Source organism: Rhinopithecus roxellana, chromosome 18, assembly GCF_007565055.1.
Source record: "Rhinopithecus roxellana isolate Shanxi Qingling chromosome 18, ASM756505v1, whole genome shotgun sequence".
Taxonomy (NCBI): Eukaryota; Metazoa; Chordata; class Mammalia; order Primates; family Cercopithecidae; genus Rhinopithecus; species Rhinopithecus roxellana.
Window position 1 is genome coordinate 73247822 of NC_044566.1, and position 27451 is coordinate 73275272.

General features: G+C 41.1%; 1 protein-coding gene and 1 long non-coding RNA gene across 7 annotated transcripts in view; both read right to left on the reverse strand.

Moving 5' to 3' along the window:
- The window catches only part of SUGT1 (SGT1 homolog, MIS12 kinetochore complex assembly cochaperone), a 35488-nt gene extending 33417 nt beyond the window's left edge, over window positions 1-2071 (reverse strand). Inside the window, exons 1-2 of the mRNA XM_010376261.2 lie at window positions 1811-2071; window positions 1666-1723 (exon numbers count right to left, since the gene is read on the reverse strand). Of these exons, the coding sequence (XP_010374563.1) occupies window positions 1666-1723; window positions 1811-1848 (96 nt within the window). The 5' untranslated portion in view covers window positions 1849-2071. The remainder of the gene's footprint in view (window positions 1-1665; window positions 1724-1810) is intronic.
- A 2250-nt stretch (window positions 2072-4321) lies between these two features.
- On the reverse strand, window positions 4322-27058 carry LOC104672462. 6 transcript variants are annotated; one of them, XR_004054727.1, is made up of 7 exons: window positions 26927-27049; window positions 26276-26549; window positions 23723-23998; window positions 18803-18920; window positions 18066-18202; window positions 16274-16415; window positions 4322-5500 (listed from the first exon to the last, which is right to left on the reverse strand). It is a non-coding gene; the product is annotated as an uncharacterized LOC104672462 (long non-coding RNA). The 6 variants fall into 6 exon arrangements; XR_004054723.1 differs by lacking the exon at window positions 26276-26549 and having other exon boundaries at window positions 26927-27058; XR_004054725.1 differs by lacking the exon at window positions 26927-27049 and having other exon boundaries at window positions 26276-26712.
- Between the last annotated feature and the right edge of the window lie 393 nt (window positions 27059-27451).

Genomic DNA, 27451 nt, shown 5'->3' on the forward strand with positions numbered 1-27451 from the left:
CAGAGTGCCTACATTCAACAAAGCACCTACTGTATGATTCTGTTTATGAGTCAAGAACAAGCAAAACTAATTGATTCTGATGGAGGTCAAGAGTCAGCAGGACAGTAAGAATTACTGGCTCAGAAGGAGCACGAAGGAGCATTATGAATGGAGATACTCTGTATCTTAATCTGGTGGTGTAAACATATGTGAAAATTCGTCAAACTACAGACTTAAAATTTGTGTTATTTACATATATCATACATGCCTCCATAAAAATTTTTAAAAGTACAATTAAGATGAAAAGTGACAATAAAATTCATTATGTTAATATTGTTTAAAAGCAACTATTACATAAAGCGGATTTCCAAACGAAGCACTAGGTCTAACAGGACAATAACAAAAGTAAATTAAAAGTAATAGCTGTCTAGCTAACACAAGGAATTATGGAGAAAAATTATCAGCGCTTTCTGTAACATTATCCCCAAACTGATCCCAGAAGCCTTACTCCCAGTATCTAAACGTCTATATATTTAGGTGTAAAAAAACATACCTGGACCCTAAAAGGCCTTATAGGACCTGGCTCCTAGTTTCCTGCCCAACCTTACCTCTTAATCAAATGGGCCCTCTAATAAAAAGAGCCTTTTTGTTGCTTCCCATACAGGCCAACTTCACTCATACCTCAGGATCCTGGCTCTTGGTCCTGCCTGGAATATGCTTCCCCCAGAGGTTCCAAGTTATTTCCCTTGTTCCTTCAGATCTCCGCTCAAAGATCTTCTCAACGGAGGCTCTAGTACCATGTGGCACATTTCTTATAAGTCATAGCTAGAAAAAACGCTGTCTTGCCTCAAAGTGTTAAACGTAACAACAAAACAGGTTTTCTCTTCTCTGTGATGTAACGCAAAAACCAAACTCCTGGCTAAATTCTGTGACCCACACCATCATTTATCTTTAGGTTCTCCTTAAATTCTTATTATTTAACTCTTGCTCTTTTACATTCCTTTACAGCTTTGTGGTTTGTCTTCACTGTACACCTACAAAAAGTGATTTCTAGGTTAGCTAAGTATATAACCAAGACTTTAACCCATAGCAATCAGCGCCTTTGCACACAGCCACTCCAAAAAAAATTTTTGATGAATATACAAATGAGTGAATAATGAACTGTGATAAGACATCTGGAAAGTTTCAGGGAAGTGAGGGAAAAGGTTTTTGCTCCAATAGACTGACTTCATACCGACACTTTTACATAAGAATGGCAAGAATGACTGTCAAACGAAAAAATTAACTTCATCGAGCCCAGAGTCCATTTTTCTAGTCATAAATGTCATTTAAAAACAAAAATTCTTTCAGCCCAGCCCAGAACCCACTTTTCTCTTCTAGTCATAAATGCCAATTAAAAAAAAAAATTCTTTCAGCCCAACTACAAACGCCAACCATGCTCCCAAGAAATACAGGTTTTTCTCAGGAGCTGTAGGGAGTGGAAAGGGCGAGATAGGCGTCTAGGGTAACGCGGCTACCGTGGAACACAGAAAGGAGACCGAGAATCTCAACACCGGGGCTGAGACGCAGCATCAACAAGAGTCTGGGTCCCTGTCCGGCGGTGCTGGGAGAAGGCGAGTCAGCCGGGCCCCGAAGTGGCCCAGTTCTCCTAAAGAGAGTGGAGGAAGCAGAAATGGGCTCTCTCACCTCTAACGCCGCCTGAGGGTCCTCGTCGATTAGGGCATCCGAGAAGCTCTGGAAAAACCTGTCAGGAAAACAAGGACTTCAGCAGGGCTCACTAGCCAAGGAATGGGGGATAAAATAAATAGCAAAGGGAAAGAAAAACACGCACCTCTGGGATGTTGCACTTCCTGCTGCAGCCGCCGCCATCCCTCGTAGTCACTGTTACTGCCGCCGGAGTTGCTACTATCGCAGTTACCACCTCCACCACCGCCCAAAGGGGAAACTTCTGGAGAAACACCAACTGAGCTTCCGTCCTAAATAGCCAACGAGCAGCCACGCAGCGTGCCGCTAGCCGGAAGGGAGGCGACACGCCAGCGCGGGGCCGGCCGGGACGGTGGAGGACCTATTCCTCCCAGCCCCTCCCCGGCCCTGGACTAGTGCTCCCAGTCCCCGCCCCTCGCAGCCATGGTTACTGAGGCCTGGGGCGTACACGTTCTCCCTTCTTTCTACGGCGCCCACCCCAGCGGGCGCTCCCACGGAGCTTTCAGTAGTAGTTTAGAAGCACTTTTGTAACGTACTGTCATCCCTCAGGAACGTGTGGCGGTTAGGGGCGTTTGTATGTCCGTTAATAACGCAAGCTACTTCGAGCTTCCATTTTCCCTAGTTTTTATCATGGCTGCCACAGGTAGCCAAGTCCTTTCACTTCCATTACCTCATTCGCGGCTGCGTGGTCTCTTCCGGGAGCAGAGGCCCGGATGACGCATGGATTCCCGCGATATTTGGGCTGGGAATCCTAAACTGCTGGGACTCACCGGAAGTCATTCTGCCCTAATAGCGGCGAAAAGCCTTCTGGTTCCTGGGGCAACGCGCCAGGCGGCCCTTCCCCAGAACGCCACAGCCCAGGATTTCTTCTTAGTGGGCTTCCCAGACCAAGAAGGGAAACCTTTTCCATCCGAAGGTACTGACGGGAGGAAGGTGGCCTGAAGTTATCTCAGTGCCGCTTTGTTTCCCACGCCTGTCGGTCAGCCCTTCCTCAACGCTCTTTACGCTTGCAGATCGGATGGAGAAAGCTGCCAGTACGTTCCAGGGATGGGGGCAGATTGAGGAGCGAGAGGGAGTAGTCTTTGTCTAACTTTATACCAGTACCAAACTGTGTTAACTTAATGTAGTTTTATAATAAATCTTTAAGTCCTGTAACTTATTCTCCCAAGATTGCTTTGGCTTATCCTACGACCTTTGTATTTCTAGGTGAATTTTGGAATTAGGTTAAAAAAAAATGGGATTTTTACTGGACTTGCATTGAATCTATAGATCTGTTTGGGGAAAACTAGTATCTTAACATTAAGTCCTTCAATCCATGAGTATCATTCTACCCCACCATTTATTTAAGTGCTCTTTAATAATGCAGCTGTGCTTGGATAGATTGCAGTATAGAGATCATACATATCTTTCATTAGATTTATTGTTAAATGGCATTTTGACTATATTCTGCTCGTTGTAAGAATAAACAATATTGATTTTTACATACTGATCTTATATTCAAGCATCTTGCTAAGTTCCCTTGTTACTTGTAATACTCTAGATTCTTTCGGAATTTCTGCGATCAAAATCTTGCAATCCACGAATAAAGATGGTTTAACTTCTCTGTAACCTTTATACCTTTTATTTGTATTTATTTTTGCCTTTTGTTGCTGGCTAGTATTTCCACTATTGAGTAAAAATAGTGATAATGGACTTCCTTGTCTTGGTCGTAACATCAGGAGGAAAGCATTGAATATCAAGTGCTTTTTCTGCCTTTATTTAAATGTTCATTTGTATTTTTTAATGTTACTGTGAATTACACTGGTTAATTTTCAGATGTTATCTAAATGGCCAATTGTTCTTCTGGACCCACTGACTCCAATTGGGATGGCACTGTAAGAAGAGAGGCAGAGCCAGTGAAGGAGACAAGGTTTATTGAGGACTTACATACAAGGGTGGTCCAGTGGTGATGGGCTGGCCTGGAGAACTGCTACTATTTGTAAAAAGCATATAATCTGTATACGATTTTCACTTAGCACCCTCCTTCTAGCAACCTCCATTGAACCCAAAAACAAAGGGCCTTGATTTCCTGTACAGCCTAAGATATGGGCCAGGGATGTGGATGTCCTTCATAGATAAGGAGTGAATCTCTGGGTTGGCTACTCCTGGATTCCTTAGCCCAGGACTCCAAACATAGGTTCTTCTTAGACCATAGGGTTAGTCTCAGGTATGCCCCAGTTATGGCTCTGCACTAATGTGTGTACACCAGCCTCTGCCATGCACCAATACACATAAATGTATGGCCTCTGAAAGGGTGAATTCCAAGACTGACCTATAGACCCAACATGAGAAGAAGTTCCATATATTATGGACATTGAAATCAATGAGATACCAAAACTACCACCAGAATGGCTTAAATTAAAAGGACTTCCAATACCAAGCATTGACAAGGATATGCAGCAACTATATCTTTCATATATTGTTGGTGAGAGTTTAATCCTTTTGGAAAACTGTGGTACTGTATGTCTGTTCTTGCATTGCTATAAAGAAATACCTGAGACTAGGTAATTTATAAAGAAAAAATGTTTAATTGGCTCTTGGTTCTGCAGACTGCACAAGAAGCATAGCAGCTTCTACTTTTGCAGAGACCTCAGGAAGCTTCCAATCAAGGCAGAAGGCAAAGGTAGAGCAGCCATCTTACATGGCAGGAGCAAGTAGGGTGGGGGGAGGTACACATTTTTAAACAACCAGATCTCACAAGAATTCACTGTTGCGAGGATAGTACCAAGGGAGGTGGTACGTAACCATTCATGAGAAACCCACCCCTATGATCCAGTTACCTCCCACCAGGCCCCACCTCCGACACTGGGGATTACAATTTGACATGTGATTTGGATGGGGACACATACCCAAACTATGTCAGACACTCTACTAAAGCTAGTTATACATAGACCATAACCCAATAATTCTACCACTGGGCATATACCCAAGAGTATTTATTATTTATGATCATGTAGAAGAATATTCATTGCAGCATTACCCAAGGTAGCAAAAACTGGAAATAATCTAAATGTCCTTAAATAGGAGAAAAAATATTACATAGCAATGAGTTAACAATGAACGACTACTACACACAACGATATGGATGAACTTTATATACATAAGTTGTGGTAAAAAAAAAAAGCCAGACAGAGTACATCATGATTGATTCCACTTAGATGAGAGGTATCATAAGGGAACCTCCTGGTTGTCAGGGAGGGTGGGGAAAAGGAGCATGAAGAAATCTTCTTGGATGCAGGAAATGTTACATATCTTGATCTGGCTGGTAATCACAGCAGTGTATTCAAACATAAAATTTTATCAAGTTATGCACAAGATTTATGCAGGCACCCGGGTACATGCTCATGCCTATAATCCCAATACTTTGGGAAGCCAAGGCAGAAAAATCACTTGAGCCCAGGAGTTCAAGACCAGCCCGGGCAAGGTGGTGAGATCTCGTCTCTACAAAAAATAAATAAAAAGCATTAGCCAAGGATGGTTGTACGTGCCTCAGCTACTTGAGAGGCTGAAGTAGGAGGATCACTTGAGACCAGGAGGTTGAGACTCTTACCGTGTTACTGCACTCCAGCCTACATAATAGTGTGCGTCTCTTAACAACAACAACAAATTGTTCACTTTGATTTTGCAGATTCATTTGCGGAGAAATGATATCTTTCCCTTGTATTGCCTCTTCCAATCCATGAACGTAATTGCTTGCTTCATTCGGTTATTCATATCTATCTTTTAGCAAAGTTTTTATAATTTTCTCCATAAATTCTTGGCATCAGTTTATTGAAATCTTGGGAGGAAGGAGAGACAAATGCTTAAGAAGTTATTAATAAAATGTTTTCGGCTGGGCATGGTGCCTCATGCCTGTAATCCCAGCACTTTGGGAGGCCGAGGCAGGCAGATCACCTGAGGTCAGGAGTTCGAGACCAGCCTGGCCAACTTGGTGAAACCCCGTCTCTACTAAAAAATACAAATATTAGTGGGGCCATGGTGGCAGGTGCCTTAATCCCAGCTACTTGGGAAGCAAAGGCAGGAGAATCATTTGAACCCAGGCAGCAGAGGTTGCAGTGAGCTGAGATCCAGCCATTGCACTTAAGCCTGGGAGACAAAAGACTGCTCTCAAAAAAAAGTTAAAAAAAAAAAAGTTTTCATATGCAAATGACATAACTAAATATGCCAATGTACTTAGCTTTGGTAATTTAAAGAAAGGGAGGAGTAACCATGCTGGATTAAGTGGGCATTTATTGAAGGAGAATTCATCTTCAAACTGAAGAGTAAAAATAGTAATCTATACTGTATTACTTAACATCTTCCTAGGAAAAGGATCCTTTTCATTTAAGAGAGAAAACCTTCCCAGTCTAACATTGAAGCCATCCTTAAGTGTATAATACTTGATAATTTCAAATTGAATCTAACAAAATCTCTTATTTGTGTCTTTTTCACAATAAAGCTTTCCCAAAGAGAAGTTTTTTTTAAAAAAAGAAAATTTTAAAAAGATTTGTGCACTTTACAAAGTTTATACTTCAATAGAAAAAAGATTTAAAACAAACTCAGTAATAATCAAAATTTAAAATGCTAAAAGCCATGACATTTATAGTAACATCAAAATATTAAATACTGAAAAAAATCTGACAAAATATATGCAAGATGTGCACTGAAAACTAAAAAATATTGCAGCCAGGCACGGTGGCTCACGTCTATAATCCTCGCACTTTGGGAGGCCGAGGTGGGTGGATCACCTGAGGTCAGGAGTTTGAGACCAGGCTGGCCAACATGGCAAAACCCTATCTCTACTAAAAACACAAAACAAATTAGCTGGTTGTGGTGGCGGGTGCTTGAAATTCCACCTACTTGGGAGGCTGAGGCAGAAGAATTGCTTGAACCTGGGAGGCGGAGGTTGCAGTTAGCCAATATAAGGCCATTGCACTTCAGCCTGGGCAATGGAGCAAGACTCTGTCTCAAAAAAAAGAAAAAGAAAAAAAAACAACAACATTGCCGAGAGAAATTAAAGAAAACTAACAAATGGAGAGCTCCTCCAAATTCATGAGTCAAGAAGACTCAATACTGTTGAGATCTCAGTTCTTCCAAGATTGACCTATAGACTCAACATGATCCTAATCAAAATCCCTAGTTGGGCATGGTGGCTCATGCCTAATCTCAGCTCTTGTTGGGGCTGAGACAGGAGAATCGCTTGGAGGCAAGGAGTTCAAGACCAGCCTAGACAATAGAGACCCCATCTCTAAAATAAAATACATTTAACAATCCCAAAGCTTTTCCCTTTTAGAAGCTGACAAACTGATTCTAAAATTCAAATGGGGGAAAAAATTCAAATGAAAATGCAAAGGACTTAGAATAGCCAAATCAGCTTTGAAAAATAACAAAGTTGGAGAGATAACATTACTTGATTTCAAGACTTGTCAACCTTGTGGTATTGGCGCAAAGATTGACAGATTAATGCAACAGAGAATCCATAAACAGACCCAAACCATATGTAGACAACTGATTTTTAACACAGGTCCAAAGGTAATTCAGTGGAGAAAAAAAGAGTTGAAAAGGAGAGACTTTACAACAGATTGGATATACATGTGCCAAAAAGTGAGTTTCAATGTATATCTTGCACCATGTACAATTCACTCAAAATGGATTATGGGGCTACAACTCCTATAAAACTTCTAGAAGAAGAAAATCTTTGTGATCTTGGGTTAGACAAAGATTTCTTAGCACACCAAAAGCATGATCCATAAAAGAAGAAATTTGTAAATTAGACTTCACCAAAATTTAAGAGATTCTACACTATGAAAATATTTGCAATCACATCTCTGATGAAGAGTCTGCATCCAGAATATATGAAGATCTCTCAAAACTTAGAAACTGTAAGTCAATAGGGAAATAGAAATTAAAACCACAACCATATACCACTACACACCCATTTAAATGGCTAAAATAAGAAAGAATGACCATGCTGGCAAGGATGTAGAGCAACCGGAAGACTCATACACCACTGGTAGGAATGTAAAAAGGCACAACCATAAAATGACTTAGACCACTGCTACACAATTAGCACCCAAGAGATACGAAATAACATGTTCATGCAATGTTTGTACAGGAATGTCTATTTATAGCAGTTTTAGTGGTTAACAGTTGAAAACTGGAAACAACCCAAATGTTTATCAACAGGTGAATGGATAAACAGTAGTACAGCTGGCTGGGCGCAGTGACTCATGCCTGTAATCCCACACTTTGGAAGGCCGAGGCAGGTGGATCACCCGAGATCAGGAGTTCGAGACTAGTCCAGTCAACTCTGTCTCATCTAAAAATACAAAAAAATGTGGCGTGCACCTATAGTCCCAGCTACTCAGGAGGCTGAGGCAGGAGAATCGCATGAACCCAGGAGGCGGAGGTTGCAGTGAGCCAGGATCATGCCTGAGGGACAGAACGAGACTCCGTCTCAAAACAAACAAACAAACAAAAAACAACAGTAGTATAGCCAGTATAGCCACACAATGGAATACTGCTCAGCAATAAAAGGAATGAAGTATTGCTACACACTACAACATGGATGAATCTCAAAATTATGCTAAGTGAAAGAAACCAGACAAAAATAGTACACTTTGTATGATTCCATTTATATAAAATCCTGAAAAATTTTAAAACTCATCTGTATGACAGACAACAGATCAGTAGTTTACTGAGTGGGGGTGGGGGTTGGAGAGCAGGGTGGGATTTTAAGAATAAAAGGGGCATTAGGAAACATATTGGGGTAATAGGTATGTTCACTATCTTGATTATGGTGATGATTTTACGAGTGTATACATATGTAACACTTCAAAATGTACACTTTAAATAATGTGTGTGGTTTGTTTTATGTCAATTATAGCCCTATAAGCTTTTTTTTTTTTTTTTGAGACGGAGTCTCACTCTGTCGCCCAGGCTGGAGTGCAGTGGTGAGATCTCAGCTCACCGCAAGCTCACCTCCCTGGTTCACGCCATTCTCCTGCCTCAGTCTCCCAAGTAGCTGGGACTATAGGCACCCACCACCACGCCCAGCTAATTTTTTGTGTTTTTAATAGAGATGGGGTTTCACCGTAGCCAGGATGGTCTCAATCTCCTGACCTCGTGATCCATCCACCTCAACCTCCCAAAGTGGTGGTATTACAGGCGTGAGCCACCACGCCTGGCCTAAAGCTATTTTTTAAAACACATTTAGAGCTGTAGATAAGAGTTGATAGTCATAAGCATATGGATGGTGGTAAGCAACATGAGAACACTAGCACAAGGAGGCCAGGCATAGTGGCTCACACCTGTAACCCCATCACTTTGGGAGGCCAAAGCAGGAGCATCCCTTGAGTCCAGGAGTTCGAGACCAGCCTGGGCAATACGGTAAAACACTGTCTCTACAAAATACATTAGCCAGATGTGGTGGTGCACGCCTGTAGTCCCAACTACTCCTGAGGCTGAGGTGGGAGGATTGCTTGAGCCCAGATCGAGGCTGCAGTGAGCTGTTACTATGCCACTGCACTCCAACCTGGGCAACATAGCGAGACCCTGTGTCAAAAAAGAAAAAAGAAAAAGGCAAGAAGAAAATTTAGTTTTTTCACTTAATAAATATTGAATCCCTACTATGTATAGATATTATGTGAGGTATTAGGGATACTAAAATGACTGCAATCTTGGTGCTTAATAATCTAGTATTGGAATCACACATATCAACAGGCAGTTATTGCAGTGTCATATATGTCTAAATGGGAGAGAGTAAAGGGTTCTGTGAGAGAAGTCAGAAGATTCTGAAAGCTCAGAGGAAGTAATGTCTCAGCTGAAGCCTGAAGAACATATAGGAGTTAACTAGCATGAGATAAACTGCTGAGCAGAGTGGGCTGGAAAGCAGAGCTAGCACAGTGATTTGGGAAATACAGCTTCAGGGATGTTTATTTGCAAAAGCCCCTTCAAACCCTCTATCTAATTTGTTAATATAATTTTGTATGTATTTTTCCTAAATAAATCCGCTCCCCACTCCCACAACCCCACCAAATTGTGTAAATTTTGGCCCCACAAAACCTGGATTTGTCCTTAAGTAGGTCTTTCTTTTGGGTTATTTAGAATTCAGCTCTTTCTTATGTTTGGGGAATTCCTTGAGTCTTCCCACTGAGCCAGTCTCCCTCTATAAAAGCTGAAAATGCCACACGACTTAAGTTGAACTTGCACATACTTTAAAATTGGTAGCTAGTTAACAACAATAAATCAAGGAAGGACCTTAGTGTATCCTCTCCAGATGCAGTAGCACATGTGTCAAGATTAAATTCCCAAAGCAGCAGATAGTATTACAAAGCACAGTGTGTCAGGGCTTGGCAACAGCGGCTACAATCTCCTCACCCAACCAGTTATGCAGTATAGTTCCAGGATTTATTCCCAGCCGTGTGGCTGAGACTGATGCTGATTCTCTAGTCCTTTTGGCCATTCTGCGAGCAGCACAATATTCTTCTAATACAATTTATCTTATGCCGAAAACCAGAATCCATCTCTGTTGCTTATGACTAAAAATCCAAACTGACATACAATGTGGTATTTGGAAGTGGAGTACTACCAAACAGACCTGGAATGGTGTGTAACTGGCCACCACCATTACAGTGGTGGTGGCCAGTTACACCATTACATTACAGCATCCTGGAAAAGGCAGGATGGAGGGCAGAGACACAACTGTTTCGGGCTAGGAAACTACTGACTCTGAGACAGGACACCAAGGTCACACAATCAAGAAATGTACTCTAAAGCTGAGCAGCCTTAGAAAGAGTCTTCTTCCCAGTGCTCATATTAGATGTGGCTGTTGAGGACAGAACACCAGAGAGCCACAGCCACCAGTTGAAAAAGCAGCCTGTGTATTCCACCAGAGATCTTAGACATGAAGCTGGATAGAGTATCTGGATGAGATTCTGGTTGATTCTCTTTGGGAAACAAATACATTTTTCATATGGGCATGAACATTTTTCACTGTATGTACAGGAAGGACAAGTATACCTAACAGTAGGATACTTCGGTCCTCCTCCCTTCTTCCTTGCTGTGGAGCCCCAATTTTGTTTCTCCAGCACATGACTAAGTCATTTGTGGTAATCCCACAACCCACACTGTTGGGATCCCCAACCCCCCATTGGCCATTATGGCCAACAATATGGTTTACGAAGGGGTATATAACTAATCTAGCCAATTAGGCCATGCATGAGATATCTGCTCAGGGATTCTGGGAAAGGTCTCCTTATTGATAAACAGAAACACAGAATAAATTACTGCAGCTACCATTAGCAATAGCCATCCTGGAAGACCAAACCAATATCCCAAGGAAAGTGAAAGCAGAAGGATGGAGAAAACTGATTCCTAGTGTTACCACTGAGCTCCTGAGTTAACCAACCCAGAAACCTCCAAACTCCTGACTTTTTGTTTTGTATTATTTAATAATTTTCAGTTAGGTTTTTCTGTTTGCTTCTTGCAATTGAAAGCATTCTTATTCTAATTGCTATTATGTCTGGGAGTGTAGAATTTGATCATAAGGCTGGTGAAATAAAGAAGAGGTGAGACCACATAGGGCCTCAACTCCATCTGAAAAGACTAAAAAAACCACTGAAGGCTTGACATAATTAGACCGACACTCCTGTTGCATTGGGGAGAACAGATTGGAAGCGGACAAGTTGAAAACAGAGAATAAGAACAGTGACCTTTAGACAAAACTTGGGAGAACTCTAATCTTTGAAAAAGTCTCTGGAGCAACACAAAGGGAACATTAGGAAATTATTTTTTACATGGTAAAAGGGGGAAAATATTACAGAAGCAGGAGGATAGGAGAGTTGGGCACTTCAGATTGGGCAAAACTGAAGGCAATAGAGGGTTTAGAAGAAAAGTGAGTTATGAAAGGTTATCAATTGATCAAGAGGTCCAGGAAGAGAAGGAAGGATGGGATTCAGCAATATGGAAATTGGTTACTCTTAGTGACTTTTACAACAACAACTTCAGGGTAATAAGTCAAATGCAATACTACAGAGGGTTAAAGAATAAATGGAAAGTGAGGGCCGGGCGCGGTGGCTCAAGCCTGTAATCCCAGCACTTTGGGAGGCCGAGACGGGCGGATCACGAGGTCAGGAGATCGAGACCATCCTGGCTAACACGGTGAAACCCCGTCTCTACTAAAAAATACAAAAAACTAGCCGGGCGAGGTGGCGGGCGCCTGTAGTCCCAGCTACTCGGGAGGCTGAGGCAGGAGAATGGTGGAAACCCGGGAGGCGGAGCTTGCAGTGAGCTGAGATCCGGTCACTACACTCCAGCCCGGGTGACAGAGCAAGACTCCGTCTCAAAAAAAAAATAAAAAAATAAAAAAATAAATGGAAAGTGAGGAAGGCAGCAAGTTTACAGGTTAAGGACAGTGACAATAGCATCACAGGTCCTTCCTTAATAAACAATCTTGAGTCAATGATTTGGTGTGGAGAGGCCAAGTACTGAGAGCCATGTCCTATTCAGGAGTTGATGACTAGATTATGTTAGGGCTATAGAGAGTTAAGACGTAATATAGGGACAGATCATGCTGGTCCTTGTAAACCCTGTTCAGAAGTTTGCATATTCCTGGTAAGAAATGGTAACTTAAACTAAGGTAGAAACATGAAGATGAATGACACATTAAAAGCTTTTGAGGAGGTAAATTACCTGGGCTGCATGATTGATTGGATGTGGATATCAGATGTGACTGAGCCATGAAAGTAGATGAGATTCTCAAAGGAGCATGTGCAGTGGGAAGAGAGCCAAGAATGGAATCTTAAGAAATACCAGGACATAAGGGAGAGCTCCCCAACTAATGTACTATGAATGGGTTATGGGTGTGCCCAAAATACTGATCCCTTTTGTTTAAATGGATGGTGAGAGTCACTGGCTGGTCACACGCAGCAGTAAGCAACTTCACTGGTTAACCTCAGTGTGTCTCTGGAGGGCAGACATTACATTCTGTCAACTTTGTACTACAAGTTCCATGATTATGTGGAGCCATCCTTGATACCTTACCCAATACATGTTGGTTAAATGAATAAATGTAGAGCAACATTGAGGGACAAACTTAAAATGATAGGTTGGGGCCAGACCAGTTATTCTTAAACTTCCAAGTGTACATTAAGATTACCTAGTGCTTTTCAAACTTGAATGTCTATATTATTCTGATCCATTAGGTCTGGAGCAGGGTCTGGAGTTCTAGTTTTTCTAAAATGTTTCCAGTGATGCTGATGCTAATTTGGGACCACTCTGAGTAGCAAGAAATAAACAATACTAGCTAAAAATACAAACTGTACAGCTTTCCCATGAGATACAAATTCAGTAGGTATGGGGTGGAACCAAAGAATTCACATTTTAAGAAAAACATCAGCTGGGTGCAATGGCTCATGCCTGTAATCCCACCACTTTGGGAGGCCAAGGAGGGGTGGATCCCTTGAGCCCAGGAGTTGGACACTAGACAGGGAAACATGGTGAAAACCCCTTTCTACAAAAAATACACACATCTATTAGCCAGGTATGGTGCAGGCCTGTGGTCCCAGCAACTCGGGAGGCTGAAATGAGAGGACTGCTTGAGCCCTGGGAGGTGACAGTTGCTGTGAGCAAAGATTGTGCCACTGCACTCCAGACTGGGTAACAGAGCGAGACAATATCTCAAAACAAACAAACAAAAACAAACAAACAAAAAAACAAGAACAACATTAACTCTGAAATAGTTGGCCTAGGAACCCAGTTTGATGGAGAAATTTGAACGGTAAGCTAAGGATTCTGGACTTTATCCTACACGTAGCAAGAAAGGCATTGAGGTTTTCCATACACAAATACTACGTATTCCCAAGGGATATTTTTATTTTTTTATTTTTTATTTTTTTTGAGACAGGGTCAACAAAAAGAGAAGAGAACAGAAAAAACGAGAGAAAAATAAAGGAAGGCCAGGAGCTGGCAAGCAAAGACACACTCAAGAGCGCTTCTCTTTGCTTCCTTGCCCTCTGAACTGTTCAATAAATAGTGAAGAACACAAAGCTAACTGCAGTATTTATTTCAGACCTGCTGCTGCTCTCCAATTTAAAAGCAATACAGGTTCCATTAAATTTGTCACAGTTGAAACTGGTAAAGGTAGACCTCTACAGGTGCTTCTTGACTTACAATGGATTTATTGGGAGGGGAAATTATCGTAAGTCAAAATGCCTTCAATACACCTAACCTACTAAGCATCAGAGCTTAGACTAACCTACCTTAAATGTACTCAGAAGACTTACATTAACCTACATTTGAGCAAAATCATCTAACACAAATTATTTTTTATTATAGAGGGTTGAATACCTCATGTAATTTACGGGAACAATGTCCTAAACATGAAAAACAGGATAGTTGTATGGGGGCTCAAAGTTCGCTTTCTGCTGAATGTGCATCGCCTTTGGAACCATCATAAAGTCAAAAAATTCTGAGTCAAACCACAGGCCTGCACCATACCTGGCTAATAGATGTGTGTATTTTTTGTAGAAAGGGGTTTTCACCATGTTTCCCTGTCTAGTGTCCAACTCCTGGGCTCAAGGGATCCACCCCTCCTTGGCCTCCCAAAGTGGTGGGATTACAGGCGTGAGCCATTGCACCCAGCTGATGTTTTTCTTAAAATGCGAATTCTTTGGTTCCACCCCATACCTACCGGTTCCTAAGCCCCGGACCGTCTGTATATGAAGTGCTCCCTAAGGGGCACTATGCCAGATACCACGCCTAAGTGTTTTCCAACTTTCTGTACCACATTCAAAAGGAGTATCTTCATAAAGATGTTACTGACATTGTGGAAAATATTAGTCCTTCCTTTCTTTGCAGCTGACAGGATTTTTAAAAGAAGCTCTAAACCACAAGCATATTCCAGCAGCTGTTTGTTCTTCCTGGTATGAGTTACTTCCTCCCTCTGCCACCATCGCTTGTATTCTGGTTTGAGGAAATATTAAGCAGCACAGTAAATCAGTCTGTTTTCAGAAATTGCTTAGCCCTGGAATTAATATATTTTACAAAGCAGGTTTGCTTTAGCTCCTTAAGATTTGGTTTCTTAGAATAAAATCTTCCAAATTTAATAGCCAATTTGCATACATGTATAAATACATGAACTTTAAAAGCACCTTTAGGATTAAGAGGGTTTTGTTATCTGTTTTTACAGAATGTAAAGCTGATTACCCTCTTTTCTCCACTGGAGAATTGCTTGAACCCAGGAGGCAGAAGTTATAGAGAGCCGAGATCATGCCACTGCACTCCAGCCTGGGCGACAGAGTGAGACTCTGTCTCAAAAATAAATAAATAGGCCGGGCGCGGTGGCTCGAGCCTGTAATCCCAGCACTTTGGGAGGCCGAGACGGGCGGATCACGAGGTCAGGAGATCGAGACCATCCCGGCTAATATGGTGAAACCCCGTCTCTACTAAAAATACAAAAAACTAGCCGGGCGAGGTGGCGGGTGCCTGTAGTCCCAGCTACTCGGGAGGCTGAGGCAGAAGAATGGCGTAAACCCAGGAGGCGGAGCTTGCAGTGAGCTGAGATCCGGCCACTGCACTCCAGCCTGGGCGACAGAGCGAGACTCCGTCTCAATAAAAATAAATAAATAAATAAATAAATAAATAAATAAATAAATAAAAGACAAGTTAATTTTTGTCAGGCCATGCCAAATATCTGGCTCCTCCTTTGCAACTACCACTTTCAGGGTTTAAAGGAGAGAAAGAATAGAAACTTTATGTAAATACAGAACAATTTTAGATTCTAAAATAACTATGTAAGACATGGCTCGGCATCTTCAAGAACTTCAAATCAGTAATTTCAAATGGCCACAAATAATCTACCATTTTAAGGTATAGGGTGCAGTGGCACGATCTTAGCTCACTGCAACCTCCGCCTCCCAGATTCAAGCAATTCTCCTGCCTCAGTCTCCTGAGTAGCTGGGACTGCAGGCGCTCACCACCACATCTGGCTAATTTTTGTATTTTTAGTAGAGACGGGATTTCACCATGTTAGACAGGCTGGTCTTGAACTCCTAACCTCGTGATCTGCCTGCCTCGGCCCTCTAAATTGCTGGGATTACAGGTGTGAGCCACCACGCCTGGCCTACGCCTTTCTTTCTTTTCACTGATGGTGGGTCATTTCTCTAAGGTTTAACAAAAGATAAGCATGTACAGAGATATAAAGGGTAAATGAATACACAGTATTAGGCATTTATATTTAAAATGAAAAATAATGTTCCTCACAAAATATTTGTTTGTTCAGAATTCAGTCAGCTCTACCTATTCTAAATCAAAGGACCCCTATTCACTGTGGGTAGATGGGAAGCATTGCCCAGTTTGACTTAAGGTATAGAAAAATGCGGGACTGGCTAAATTCAGCACATGGTTGCCTCTCTAGGAAGTGGTATACAGAGAGTAAGAACACAGATGTAAATGCATTCATAATGTTCACATTATCCAACAGCAATAATACACACATGCAATAAGGTAAATCTACAGTTAAGGTAAAACCTAACTACACAAACAAAACACAGCAGACTACAAAGCCTGATACCTGTTTCTAAGATCAGCGGTCTTCTCCTGGTCAGGATAATTGTCAAAGACTTGGTCAAACTGAGTCTGATGCTCTGGTCTTAATATTAACTCTAGTTGTAGCACATCTGACAATTTTCGTATCTGATATTTTGTTACTGAAACTGAAATAATAAAAAGGTCAAGTGCATTAGAAATCTTAGCTACTGTGGGGCGCAGTGCCTCACGCCTATAATCCCAGCACTTTGGGAGGCCAAGGCAGATCACCTGAGGTTGGGAGTTCAACACCAACCTGGCCAACATGGAGAAACCCCGTCTCTACTAAAAGTACAAAATTAGCCGGGCATGGTGGCAGGTGCCTGTAATCCCAGCTACTCGGGAGGCTGAGGCAGGAGAATCACTTGAACCCGGGAGGTGGAGGTTGCAGTGAGCCGAAATTGTGCCTTGCACTCCAGCCTGGGCGACAAGAGTGAAACTTTGTCTCCCAAAAAAAAAAAAAAAAAAAAAAAAAAGAAACCAAGAAACCTTAGCTACAGAACAGTAACAGACTTTCTGAAACAGAAGTGTGATATCATTTAATTCTTATTTCATTTTTATCCACTAATTATATAGCGTACAAGGTTATGTTTAAATTTAAAAAGTCATCTATTAACATTCACATAACACAGAACATTACAATTTTTGTTTATTTCCATCTTTTAAAGATGTTCTTCAGAAATTTTCATTTCAAACATAAAAGTGTCACACGAAAAATTATTCTGAAAAAATGAAAGTACAATCAGTATCTGTATACCTATCACCTACATTCAATAACTAAATTAAAACCAAGAGATAGATATATTTATTTACTGCCGTGTATTTGTGCAAACACAAACAAAATGAGTCACTGAACTGACATTCCAGATACCTATGGCTTTCTTTTTCTTTTAAATATAATTTCTTTCAGAGATAGGGTCTCACTCTGTCGCCTAGGCTGGAGTGCAGTGGTGCCATCATAACTCAATGCGGCCTCAAACTCTGGACTTAAGCCATCCTCCTGCCTCAGCCCCCAAAGTAGCTAGAACTACAGGCACACGCCACCATGCCCAGCTAATTTTTTTTATGGTTTGTAAAGATGCGGTCTTGTTTTGTTGCCCAGACTGGTCTCAAATTCCTGGCCTCAAGTGCTCCTCTTACCTCAGCCTCACCAAGTGCTGGGATTATGGGCATGAGCCACCACACATGGCCATTTCTTTTAACTTCCTGAAATACATCTGGTACACATGTTCATTGGGAACAACAGATTTAGATCACTCTCCAAAATGAAGCAGTGCTACCACTTACTACAATGTAGGCAGCAAGGAGTCTAACATAGTATAAAACAATGAGAGATGAAGAGAGTAAGTGGAAAGATGTCAGCTTAAACATAAGAATAAGAGGAAAAAGAGAAGGAAACACAGACCTGAAGATTGCCATACCATGCATAAAAACAGCAGGCTATTTAACTGAAAAAAAAAAAAGTACTTTTCTCAGAAAAGCTATCTTATTCTGTTATTTGTAATAACGTTACTGAATTTATCATTTCTTTTTTCATGGACAAGAAACTGTAATTTCCTAAAAGGAAAGTAACTATTCAATTGGTCTCTTAAAACTATAATCTTACTTAAGACGTAAGTTTTTTAAAAACTTGAATTGCTAAAATTCCACTTACATGGTATATTCTATATGTAAATTCCCTTATGTGGTATATATTATATGTATTACTTACTAGCCACATGAAAATGGCCTATTTTGAGATACAAACATTTACTGACCTAATGGTTTCATTCACTTACCTAATTTTAGGTCTCTCTCCATCTCTCTGTGCCCCACTCTTCTTCATGCTATGGAGCTGCCTGAGCAGCTCTGGCTTGTTTGTCAAAAGAGGGCAGCAGATGCAGCTGCCACCAACTCAAGACTCAGGGGCTCATTTCTGAAAAAGAAAATGAAAACCAAATGAGAAAGAAAGAAAGAGATTGATTATTATGCCATTAGTTTAGTGAAAAGTAAAATGATTTTGGGGGGAAAATTTTCTGTTGATCAAAAAAGTATCATTCAATTCAATTTCTGACAAAAGTAGGAATTCTCAACTATTAGGTACCAGTTTTATATAAACTTTGAAATGTAAACTCAGAACAATATATTAACGTGGAGGGATGCGGGATCAGCCTCAAAAATTATAAATTAGTGGAATTTTCAATTAGATGCTATTCTATTTCAAAAACAATATATACTACAAGCAAATATTAAGGCAGCTTAACCTGCTCACGGAAGTTTTACTCATAATAGCACCAAACTGGAACCAATCGAAGGTCTGTTGTTAGAAAGAAAAAACAAACTGTGAGGTATCCAAACAATGGAAGAGTACTCAGCTCACGCCAACATGACTCTCATAGACATTAGATCAAGTGAAAGAAGTTGGACACAGAATATATTCTGTATGATTCCATTTCTGTCAAGTGCCAGAACAGGCAAAACTAATCTGAGGTGAAAAAACAAAACAGCAATTGCCTCAGGACAGAAGGCTACTGACCAGGAAGATGAAAATGGGAAACACAGTGTCTTGGTTAAGTGTGTGGGTCACATGGGCTTATCCATTTGTCAAAGTCCTCCAGCTAAGATTTGTACACTTTAATGTATGTAAATTTTACCTGAAAAAAAAAAAAAAAGCCATCAATCATTATCAAGTCGGAGACGGAAACTGGGTGAAGGTATACATAACACAAGAATGGCAAAATGTTGATCATTGTTGAAGCTGGGTGACAGTATCAAGGGGTTCACTGTACCATTTTGTGTTCTCTGAGTATGATTTAAATTTTTCATAAGAAAAAGCTTGTAAAAGCTTCCTAAATAAATTAGAGCAGTTCATACAAAAACATTCTATTATAAAAAGAAAGTAAATTATATATAACATTTTTTCCTTTTTTTTTTTTTTTTTAAGAGATGGGATCTCAATATGTCATGAAGTCTGGCCTCAAAGTCCTGGGTTCACGCAATCCTCCCACATCATCTTCCTGAGTAGCTGGGACTACAGGCATCTGTCACCATATCTGGCTATTTGCAACATTTTTAAACTCACTGAGAACTGCCATCTCAAAATTAATATTTTATTATGCCTGGCTTTCTATATTATGATCTATTACCTAATATGTAAATTAAAGTTCCCAAATTCCTACAGTTCTTGAAGATTTTAAGGACTTAACTGAGACATGGAAGATCTAAAATCTGATAGGAATGGAAGAAAAATAGAAGAATGAAAAAAGGGGTTGAGCATGGTGGCTCATGCCTGTAATTCCAGCACTCTGGGAGGCCAAGGAGGGAGGACTGCTTGAGCCCAGGAGTTCAAGACCAGCCTAGGCAAGATGGCGAAACCCCATCTCCACAAAAAGAAAAAAAAAATTAGCCAGGAGTGGTGGCATGCGCCTACAGTCCCAGCTACTTGAGAGGCTGAGTGGGAGGATCACTTGAGCCTGGGAGGTTGAGGCTGTGGTGAGTGATGAGTGTTCCACCACACTCCAGTGTGGGCCACAGAGCAACACTCTGTCCCCCCGCCCCCCAAAAAAGAAAAAGAAAAAGAAAAAAGGAAATATAACAGTTAAAATGAAATGTACTTTCAGAACTGTTATCTGTAAATAAAGCTTTAACCTTATTCCACATCCATTTAACCTTATTCCATGTTATTTCTTTCATAAACCACTTGTAAACTTCATTTCCAAATTTTAACATATGTATTTGATCACAGTATGCACAGAACATAGGTGAATATTCATTTTCTAGAATCATGCATTTCATAACAATGGTTTCCTTCATAGTTACAGTCTCTGGCTTTATAATGTTCTAATTAATAAAAACTGTAGGCAGCCTGTGTTATTGAACAAGATAATTTTTACATACAAGGATCTTTCTTCATAGATTTTAACAATGTAAAGAGAACTTGTTAAAGTATCTTTTAGGGCTGCGTGGTGGCTCACGCCTGTAATCCCAGTACTTTGGGAGACCGAGGTGGGTGGATCACCTGAGGTCAGGAATTCGAGGCCAGCCTGGTCAAAATGGTGAAACCCCGTTTCCACTAAAAATACAAAAAATTAGCCAGGCACGGTGGAGTGCGCCTGTAATTCCAGCTACTCGGGAGGCTGAGGAAGGAAAATCGCTTGAACCTAGGAGGCGGAAGTTGTAGTAAGCCGAGATCACACCACTGGACTCCAGCCTGGGCGAAAAAAAGAGCAAAACTCCATTTCAAAAAAAAAAGTACCTTTTCACAATCTATTCAATCCTGTAATTAAGACTATTTCATGAATACATACTTTTCCCCTTCATAACTTTTTTTTTTTTTTTGAGATAGGGTCTCACTCTGTTGCCCATGCTGGAGTGCACTGGCACAATCTCAGCTCACTGCAATGTTTGCCTCCCAGGTTGAAGCAATTCTCCCACCTCAGCCTCCTGAGTAACTGGGATTACAGTCACATGCCCCCACACCCAGCTAATTTTTGTATTTTTTTGATAGACATAGGGTTTCACCAGGTTGACCAGGCTGGTCTCAGCTCCTAACCTCAAGCGATCTGCCCACTTTGGCCTCCCAAAGTGCTGGGATGACAGGCATGAGCCACTGCTCCAGGCCCCTCACGAATATTTTTAAATAATCTCTAGATTACTTGTAATACCTAACATAACAAATGCTACATAAGTAGTTGTTATACTGTATTTTTAAATTGGTATTTTTTTCTGTGTGTTTCTCAAAAAATGTTATCAGAGGTTATCTGTAGATGCAGAACCTACGCATAGAGAGGGCCAACCACATGTTGCTCTATTCCTATCAATGACTTTATCCTTGGTAAGATGGTTTCTCAGAAGTGGTTGTGGTAAAAGCACATATCCTAGGAAAATGAAAATCAGTGTGGAAGAGGGTAAACATGGTAATGTCCAATCTTATACCAGCCTAGGTCACTAAAGAGAAAATACAACTGGCTGGGCTCGGTGGCTCACACCTGTAATCCCAGCACTTTGGGAGGCTGAGGAAGGTGGATAATGAAGTCAGGAGTTCAAGACCAGCCTGGCCAACATGGTGAAACCCTGTCACTACTAAAAAAAACAAAAATTAGCCAGGCATGGTGGCAGGCACCTGTAATCCCAGCTAACTCGGGAGGCTGAGGCAGAGAACTGTTTGAACATTTGAACCAGGAGGTGGAGGTAGCAGTGAGCCAAGACCATGCCACTGCACTGTCTCCCCTTCCCTAGGAGACAGAGTGAGATTCTGTCTTAAAAAGAAAAAAAAAAAAAAAAAGAAAGAAACAAAATACAACTTCCTCTTGGCTCACTTTCTCTTGAAACATCCACCCTGGAACCCAGCACCATGCGGTGAGAAAGCCCAGGCCACAAAGAAAGCCACATGTAGGTGTTTCTGCTAACACCCTCAGCTAAGGTCTCAGCTGACAGCGGCATCAACTGCCAGACCTATGACTGAGCAAACTTCAGATGATTCCAGCCTCAGACTACTAAGTCTTCCAACTAAGGCCCCAGATATCATAGAGCACAGACTGGCCTTCCTCACTGTGTTCCAGCCAAATTGCTAACCCACAGAATCTGAGAGTATAATGATTGAATGTTTTATGCCACTAAGTTTGGGAGGTAGTGTAACCATGGTAACCATATCAATGGGGATTTAATATACAATACAAAGAAAGAAAAGCAGGCTGTGCATGAAGCTATGATGACAGTGCCTCATTAAGCAAAGATCATGACTAATCTAATCCCATGCACCCTGGAGTCCTTGAAAAGCGGGAAGGGGAGGCAAAAATAATTACAACACACCTTCTAAAAACTCAAAACAAATGCACCTCATTCACCAATCTTTTGATGTAGGACCAAAGCCGCTTTTTGAAACATAGGACCACTGATAAAAGATTCTAAGACATATCTTTTATACGTATCACACCCATCCTGCAATATTTTCAATTTTGGTTTAAGTGGAAAAGTGGAGCAAGAAAGTAAGAAAGCTTACAAAGCAATCTAAGGGTATGATGCTCCTGTGTATGTACATTTGTCTCACTCGTGCCTAATTGGAAGTAAATTTTTCACATGACCTTTACTGACCCTTTCCAAAGCATTCAACTCACTTTACCATTTCTGTAGTAGTTAATTAAATTATAATAAAGGGCATCAGGGGTCATAAATAGGTCTGGGAGCCTTTAAAATGCTATTCTTGATAAGTATTTATATATGTTTGCGTGTGTTATTTACTTCCATATACTTATATAACTGTTTTGTTTCTAAAGGAGTAGGAGGAGGAGGAAGTACTTATTACGGGTAATGATTGTCTGAATTAGCTTACTCTACCACCCAATTATACTTTCTAGAGGTATTTTTGATACCATGTAGAAACCAAGAGGTTCCATTAAAATGTTAAATCATTCGGGGAAACAGAAGCCTGTATTATCTGTTTGTTCTGATAAGAGAAGTCAGTGATGGGTATCCTAAAGCCACACACCTCACTACTTGAATTAATGACATCACTGAAATACATCATTATGTATCACTAAAAAAAAATACTGTCATTTAACCTACAACACAATGCCAAGATATCACTGATTACACTTAGAATTAAATATAATACCCTTTTGACAAGCACAAGTAATTACAGTGCTCTGAGGAAGCCAAGAAAGCTGAAAGCACTGATAGTTATTGATCACAGGAAGTCATATAGAGCAGTTAGAATCAACATGCTAAAACTTCATTCCAGAAAAAAAACTTTAAAATGGAAAATTTTAAATAAGTGAGTCCTTTACAGACATGAGGTTACCTTCAAATTAAGATGTAAATAATATTGTTAATTAACAGCTTAAAGAGGCAATTAAGTGGCAGTTAATAACACCGATAAATATGTAAGAGTGTGGAATTCTCAATGAGATCACTTTTCTTTTCCTTTCACTGGATTGTGTACAGATATCCTCTTGCTATTTAAATATAATACAATCACAGCATTTCTCAAGTAATTATTAGAGTCCCTGTTTACAAGCTGATATTTATTCTTCATTAATTCAACATATCCCAAGTACTTGTATTACAAGTATTTTTTGCCAAAAGAAAAAGCTTACTGGAGTTTCAAAAATTAGTTTCAAACGGTTGGGCGCGGTGGCTTATGCCTGTAATCCCAGCACTTCGGAAGGCCGAGGCGGGTGGATCACAAGGTCAGGAGATCGAGACCATCCTGGCTAACATGGTGAAACCCTGTCTCTACTAAAAATACAAAAAATTAGCCGGGCGTGGTGGCGGGCGCCTGTAGTTCCAGCTACTTGGGAGGCTGAGGCAGGAGGATGGCGTGAACCCGGGAGGCAGAGCTTGCAGTGAGTGGAGACTGCGCCACTGCACTGTAGCCTGGGTGACAGAGCAAGACTCTGTCTCAAAAAAAGAAAAAAAAATTAGTTTCAAACAACATTCAAATTACAGTTAAATTTACCTCTTCTTTGGAGCATGTTCTGCAGCTCTTTGAGGCCCGCCAGTTGTTGCTTTTAAGTGGACTTCTGCTGGGTGGCTTTGTTGTTTGTACATTTACTGTGCTCGATTCAACTTTCGTGCCCTTAATAATGTCTAACAAGTCTTTTTTCCTGTTTTCCTTTACACTGTTTTGGTCCTCTGAAGTCTCCTTGGAAGTCTCAACAGTTCAGACCGCTCAACTTTCTTGCTACAGATTGCGCCATTAGTGCCAAAATATCTTTGGATATTATTTTTTGTCCTGGAAAGATGTGTTAAAGAAAAAAAAAGAAAAATACAATGCAGGCTAATAAAGCAAAAAAAAGTATCTAAATTTTTTTTCAATTCAAGCCCTTTCCATTTGTTTGTATAATTATTGTTAAAAACCGTAACAGCAGCAACTTACCATTTATTAGCACACACTACATGCCTCACCTTGTGCAATGTTTTATGTACATTTTTCACACCCACATTAACTCCCTAAGGTCCATTTTGCAGATAAGGAAACTGAAAATCAGAGATGTAACTGACCCAAGGTCATGCACCTCACAGCTCACTAAGGCCTAAGACACACTGGCGTGCCACAAAGAAGTAGAGGTGTGCTGAGATATTGATCACCTGCTCCTTGGGGTGGCCAGGGGAAGTCTGGGGGTGCTGGTGCTCCCAAATCTGTTCCTTCCATTTACCCCAGAGTTCAGCAGAAAAACTCTGACATGGTTAATAAGTGACAATTTATTATTCTCAAACCCAGATCTGACTGACTGTGAGTCCATGCTCTTAACATGATATAAGACCTCTTTAAAAAGTTATAATTAAACAATATAAAAATAAATTTCTATCAAAAAAATTACTTTAAAAAAACTGAGTGGGTGTTAGTTTAATCTGATCAACGTTCTCATGAGCTATATGCCACTTAACCCATAACCACTTGTAAGCTAAGCTAAAATGGAACAGAAAAGAGAAGAATCGATGGCTAGAAATGTCATTTTTGCTTTCTTCATTAGATACGTTTATGAAAGAGAACACCACAAATGATTGCGTCTATATTAGACTCATGCAAAAGGTGTCCTAATTCTAAGTAACCCAGATATCCAATTTTATTCTGTGGGGTTAAAAACCTCTTTTGGCATTTGATTACTGAAGAACTTTAAAAACTCTGAATGTGTTAGTTTCCGTAAGAGGGTATATTTTAAAGTTCATTAAACATAGTGAATATCTACCCTGTGTTGAGCACTATATATTAGTAAATAAGAATTTCATGGTCCCTACTTTTATGAAGCTGATATGCTACAGCACTGCTTCTCAAACTTTAATATGAATAGAAATTATTTTTTTTTGAGATAGGGTCTCGCTCTGTCACACAGGCTAGAGTGCAGTGGCATGATCTTGGCACACTGCAGCCTCGACCTCCCCAGGCCCCAGTGATCCTCCCACCTTAGCCTCCTGAGTAGTTCGGACTAACTTTTTGTAGAGATGTGTTTCCCCATGTTGCCCAGGAACTCCTGGGATCCGACCACCTAGACCTCCCACTGCCCACCTAGGCCTCCCTAAGTGCTAGTATTACAGGCATGGGCCACTGTGCCTGGCCCATAGAAATTATCTATGCTCCTTGCTAAAATGCAGATTCTTTGATCGGGAGTTGGAGAGCAGCCTGACCAACATGGAGAAACCCCGTCTCTACTAAAAATACAAAATTAGCTGGGGCATGCCTATAATCCCAGCTACTTGGGAGGCTGAGGCAGGAGAATCACTTGAATCAAGGAGGCGGAGATTGTGGTGAGCCGAGATCGTGTCATTGCACTCCAGTCTGGGCAACAAGAGCGAAAATCCATCTCAAAAAAAGAAAATAAATAAATAAAGTTAATATTAAAGGTATTCTAACAGAAAGGTGGTAATCAGGGGAATGAATCTCACATATAATCTTTACTACAACGTTTTCTTTCAAGACTTCTATCATACCACAGAAAGCAATCTACATTACAAGAAAATCATGTATTATACAACTCCGTAACGCTAATATAACAAAATTATAAACCTACCCTCCCACCTGTGTTTGTTTCCACTCACAGCATCTCATCAGTACTTCAAATGCAACACCTTCAAAACGACATTCAAGACGTCCCTTCAGACTGACTTTCCATTTTTCACACTTCTATATTAAAATGCCTCCTGACATAAACAGATATTTTTTTTCCAAAAACCATAACATATGTAAAAATCTTTCTCAACCCCGGCTCTGCATTCTTCTGCTAACATTAAGGATACCCTAAATCCTCCAAAACAGCCAGTTGAAATCTTTGCTCTCTGTGACCACCCTACCATTATCCCATGATGTCACATCCCCTTAATTCTACCTCTGCAATTTTTCTCCTCCATTCAGCTGGTCCTTCCCATCTTCACGGCTACTAACCTGCTTCAACACTGTACTTAACCCAACTGGCTTCTGAGTGTTATGCATGGAATTTACACAGTGGAATTAGGCTTTCATAACAATAAAGTTCTCGGAGGATAAATAGCAAAACCAAGTATGCCGCAACACCTTTTCTTTCCTGGCTAACTTCAACCAGTGGTCCTTCAGATTTCAACAGACTTTTCTTCCAGAAAGGATATCCTGAGACGTCCCCGCGATGGTTAGGTGTCCCTATTTGCTCCTCCAGCAATTACTTGTTGGATGAAGAGTGTATTCTGTGCTTCCGTACACTATCTCAGCAAGTACTTCACTACAGAGCCCTTGAAGTGTCTGTCTACTTGCTGTAACTACACGCTCCGTGATACAAGGCTCTTACTTGGGGTTTATAACCAGTACTGGAACGCTGTAAAGTTTTTCAGTAATGAACCAAAGAATGAAGGAAACAGAAACGAGACTATTAAATAAATATTGGGAGGCAAAAGATAAAACAACTTCGCTTTTGGAGCTTGGATAAACTGACAGGAGTTGATGACAAGAGGAATGAGGCACAGCGACCAGGCTTGTAATCGGAGCTATCCGATGTTTTCCACGCACGCTATGACCTTGGGCAAGTCATCTTATCTTTCTGGGAATTTTCTTTTCACAGATTTAAAGCAATAGCTTCTAAAACCCAGAAGGTAATAATATCGTTCCCAGGAAGTCGGAAGATAACTGAATGTACAGGACGGGGCACTGGAATGCCCGAGGACCTGCGGGGCCAAGAGCGCTGAACTGCGGTACCTGACCGTTCCATGCAGAGCAGCGAGTAGCAAAATTGCAGCCGCTGATGTCTCCGGGCTTCCAGAGGACAACGGGTGGCAGGAACGGGGATGAAGAGGTAGAAACGCCGAGACTGTAGGAAGCACCGCCGAGACACAAAGTCAACCAACAGCGCACCTGAAACAGTGGGTCCCCATGCCAAAAACATCCCCTGCGCTCTCTTCCGTTTCCGGTCCGGCGCGTTCCTCTCCCTTTGCCTTCCGGTGGGCAACAGGGGCAGGTAACTGTGTTCCGGACTCGCCCGCGGGCCCTGACTGCCGAACGAGATAGTGGAGGGCGTGATTAGTAGTGCGAAAACTACAGATGATCAGTCTATTTTTATGCTTGTTGTTTTTTTTTTTTTCTAAGAGGAGTCTCCCTCTGTTGCCCAGGCTGGAGCGCGGTGGCGCGATCTCAGCTCACTGCAACCTCCGCCTCCCGGGTTCAAGCAATTCTCCTGCCTCAGCCTCCTGAGTAGCTAGGATTACAGGCTTGCGCCACCACACC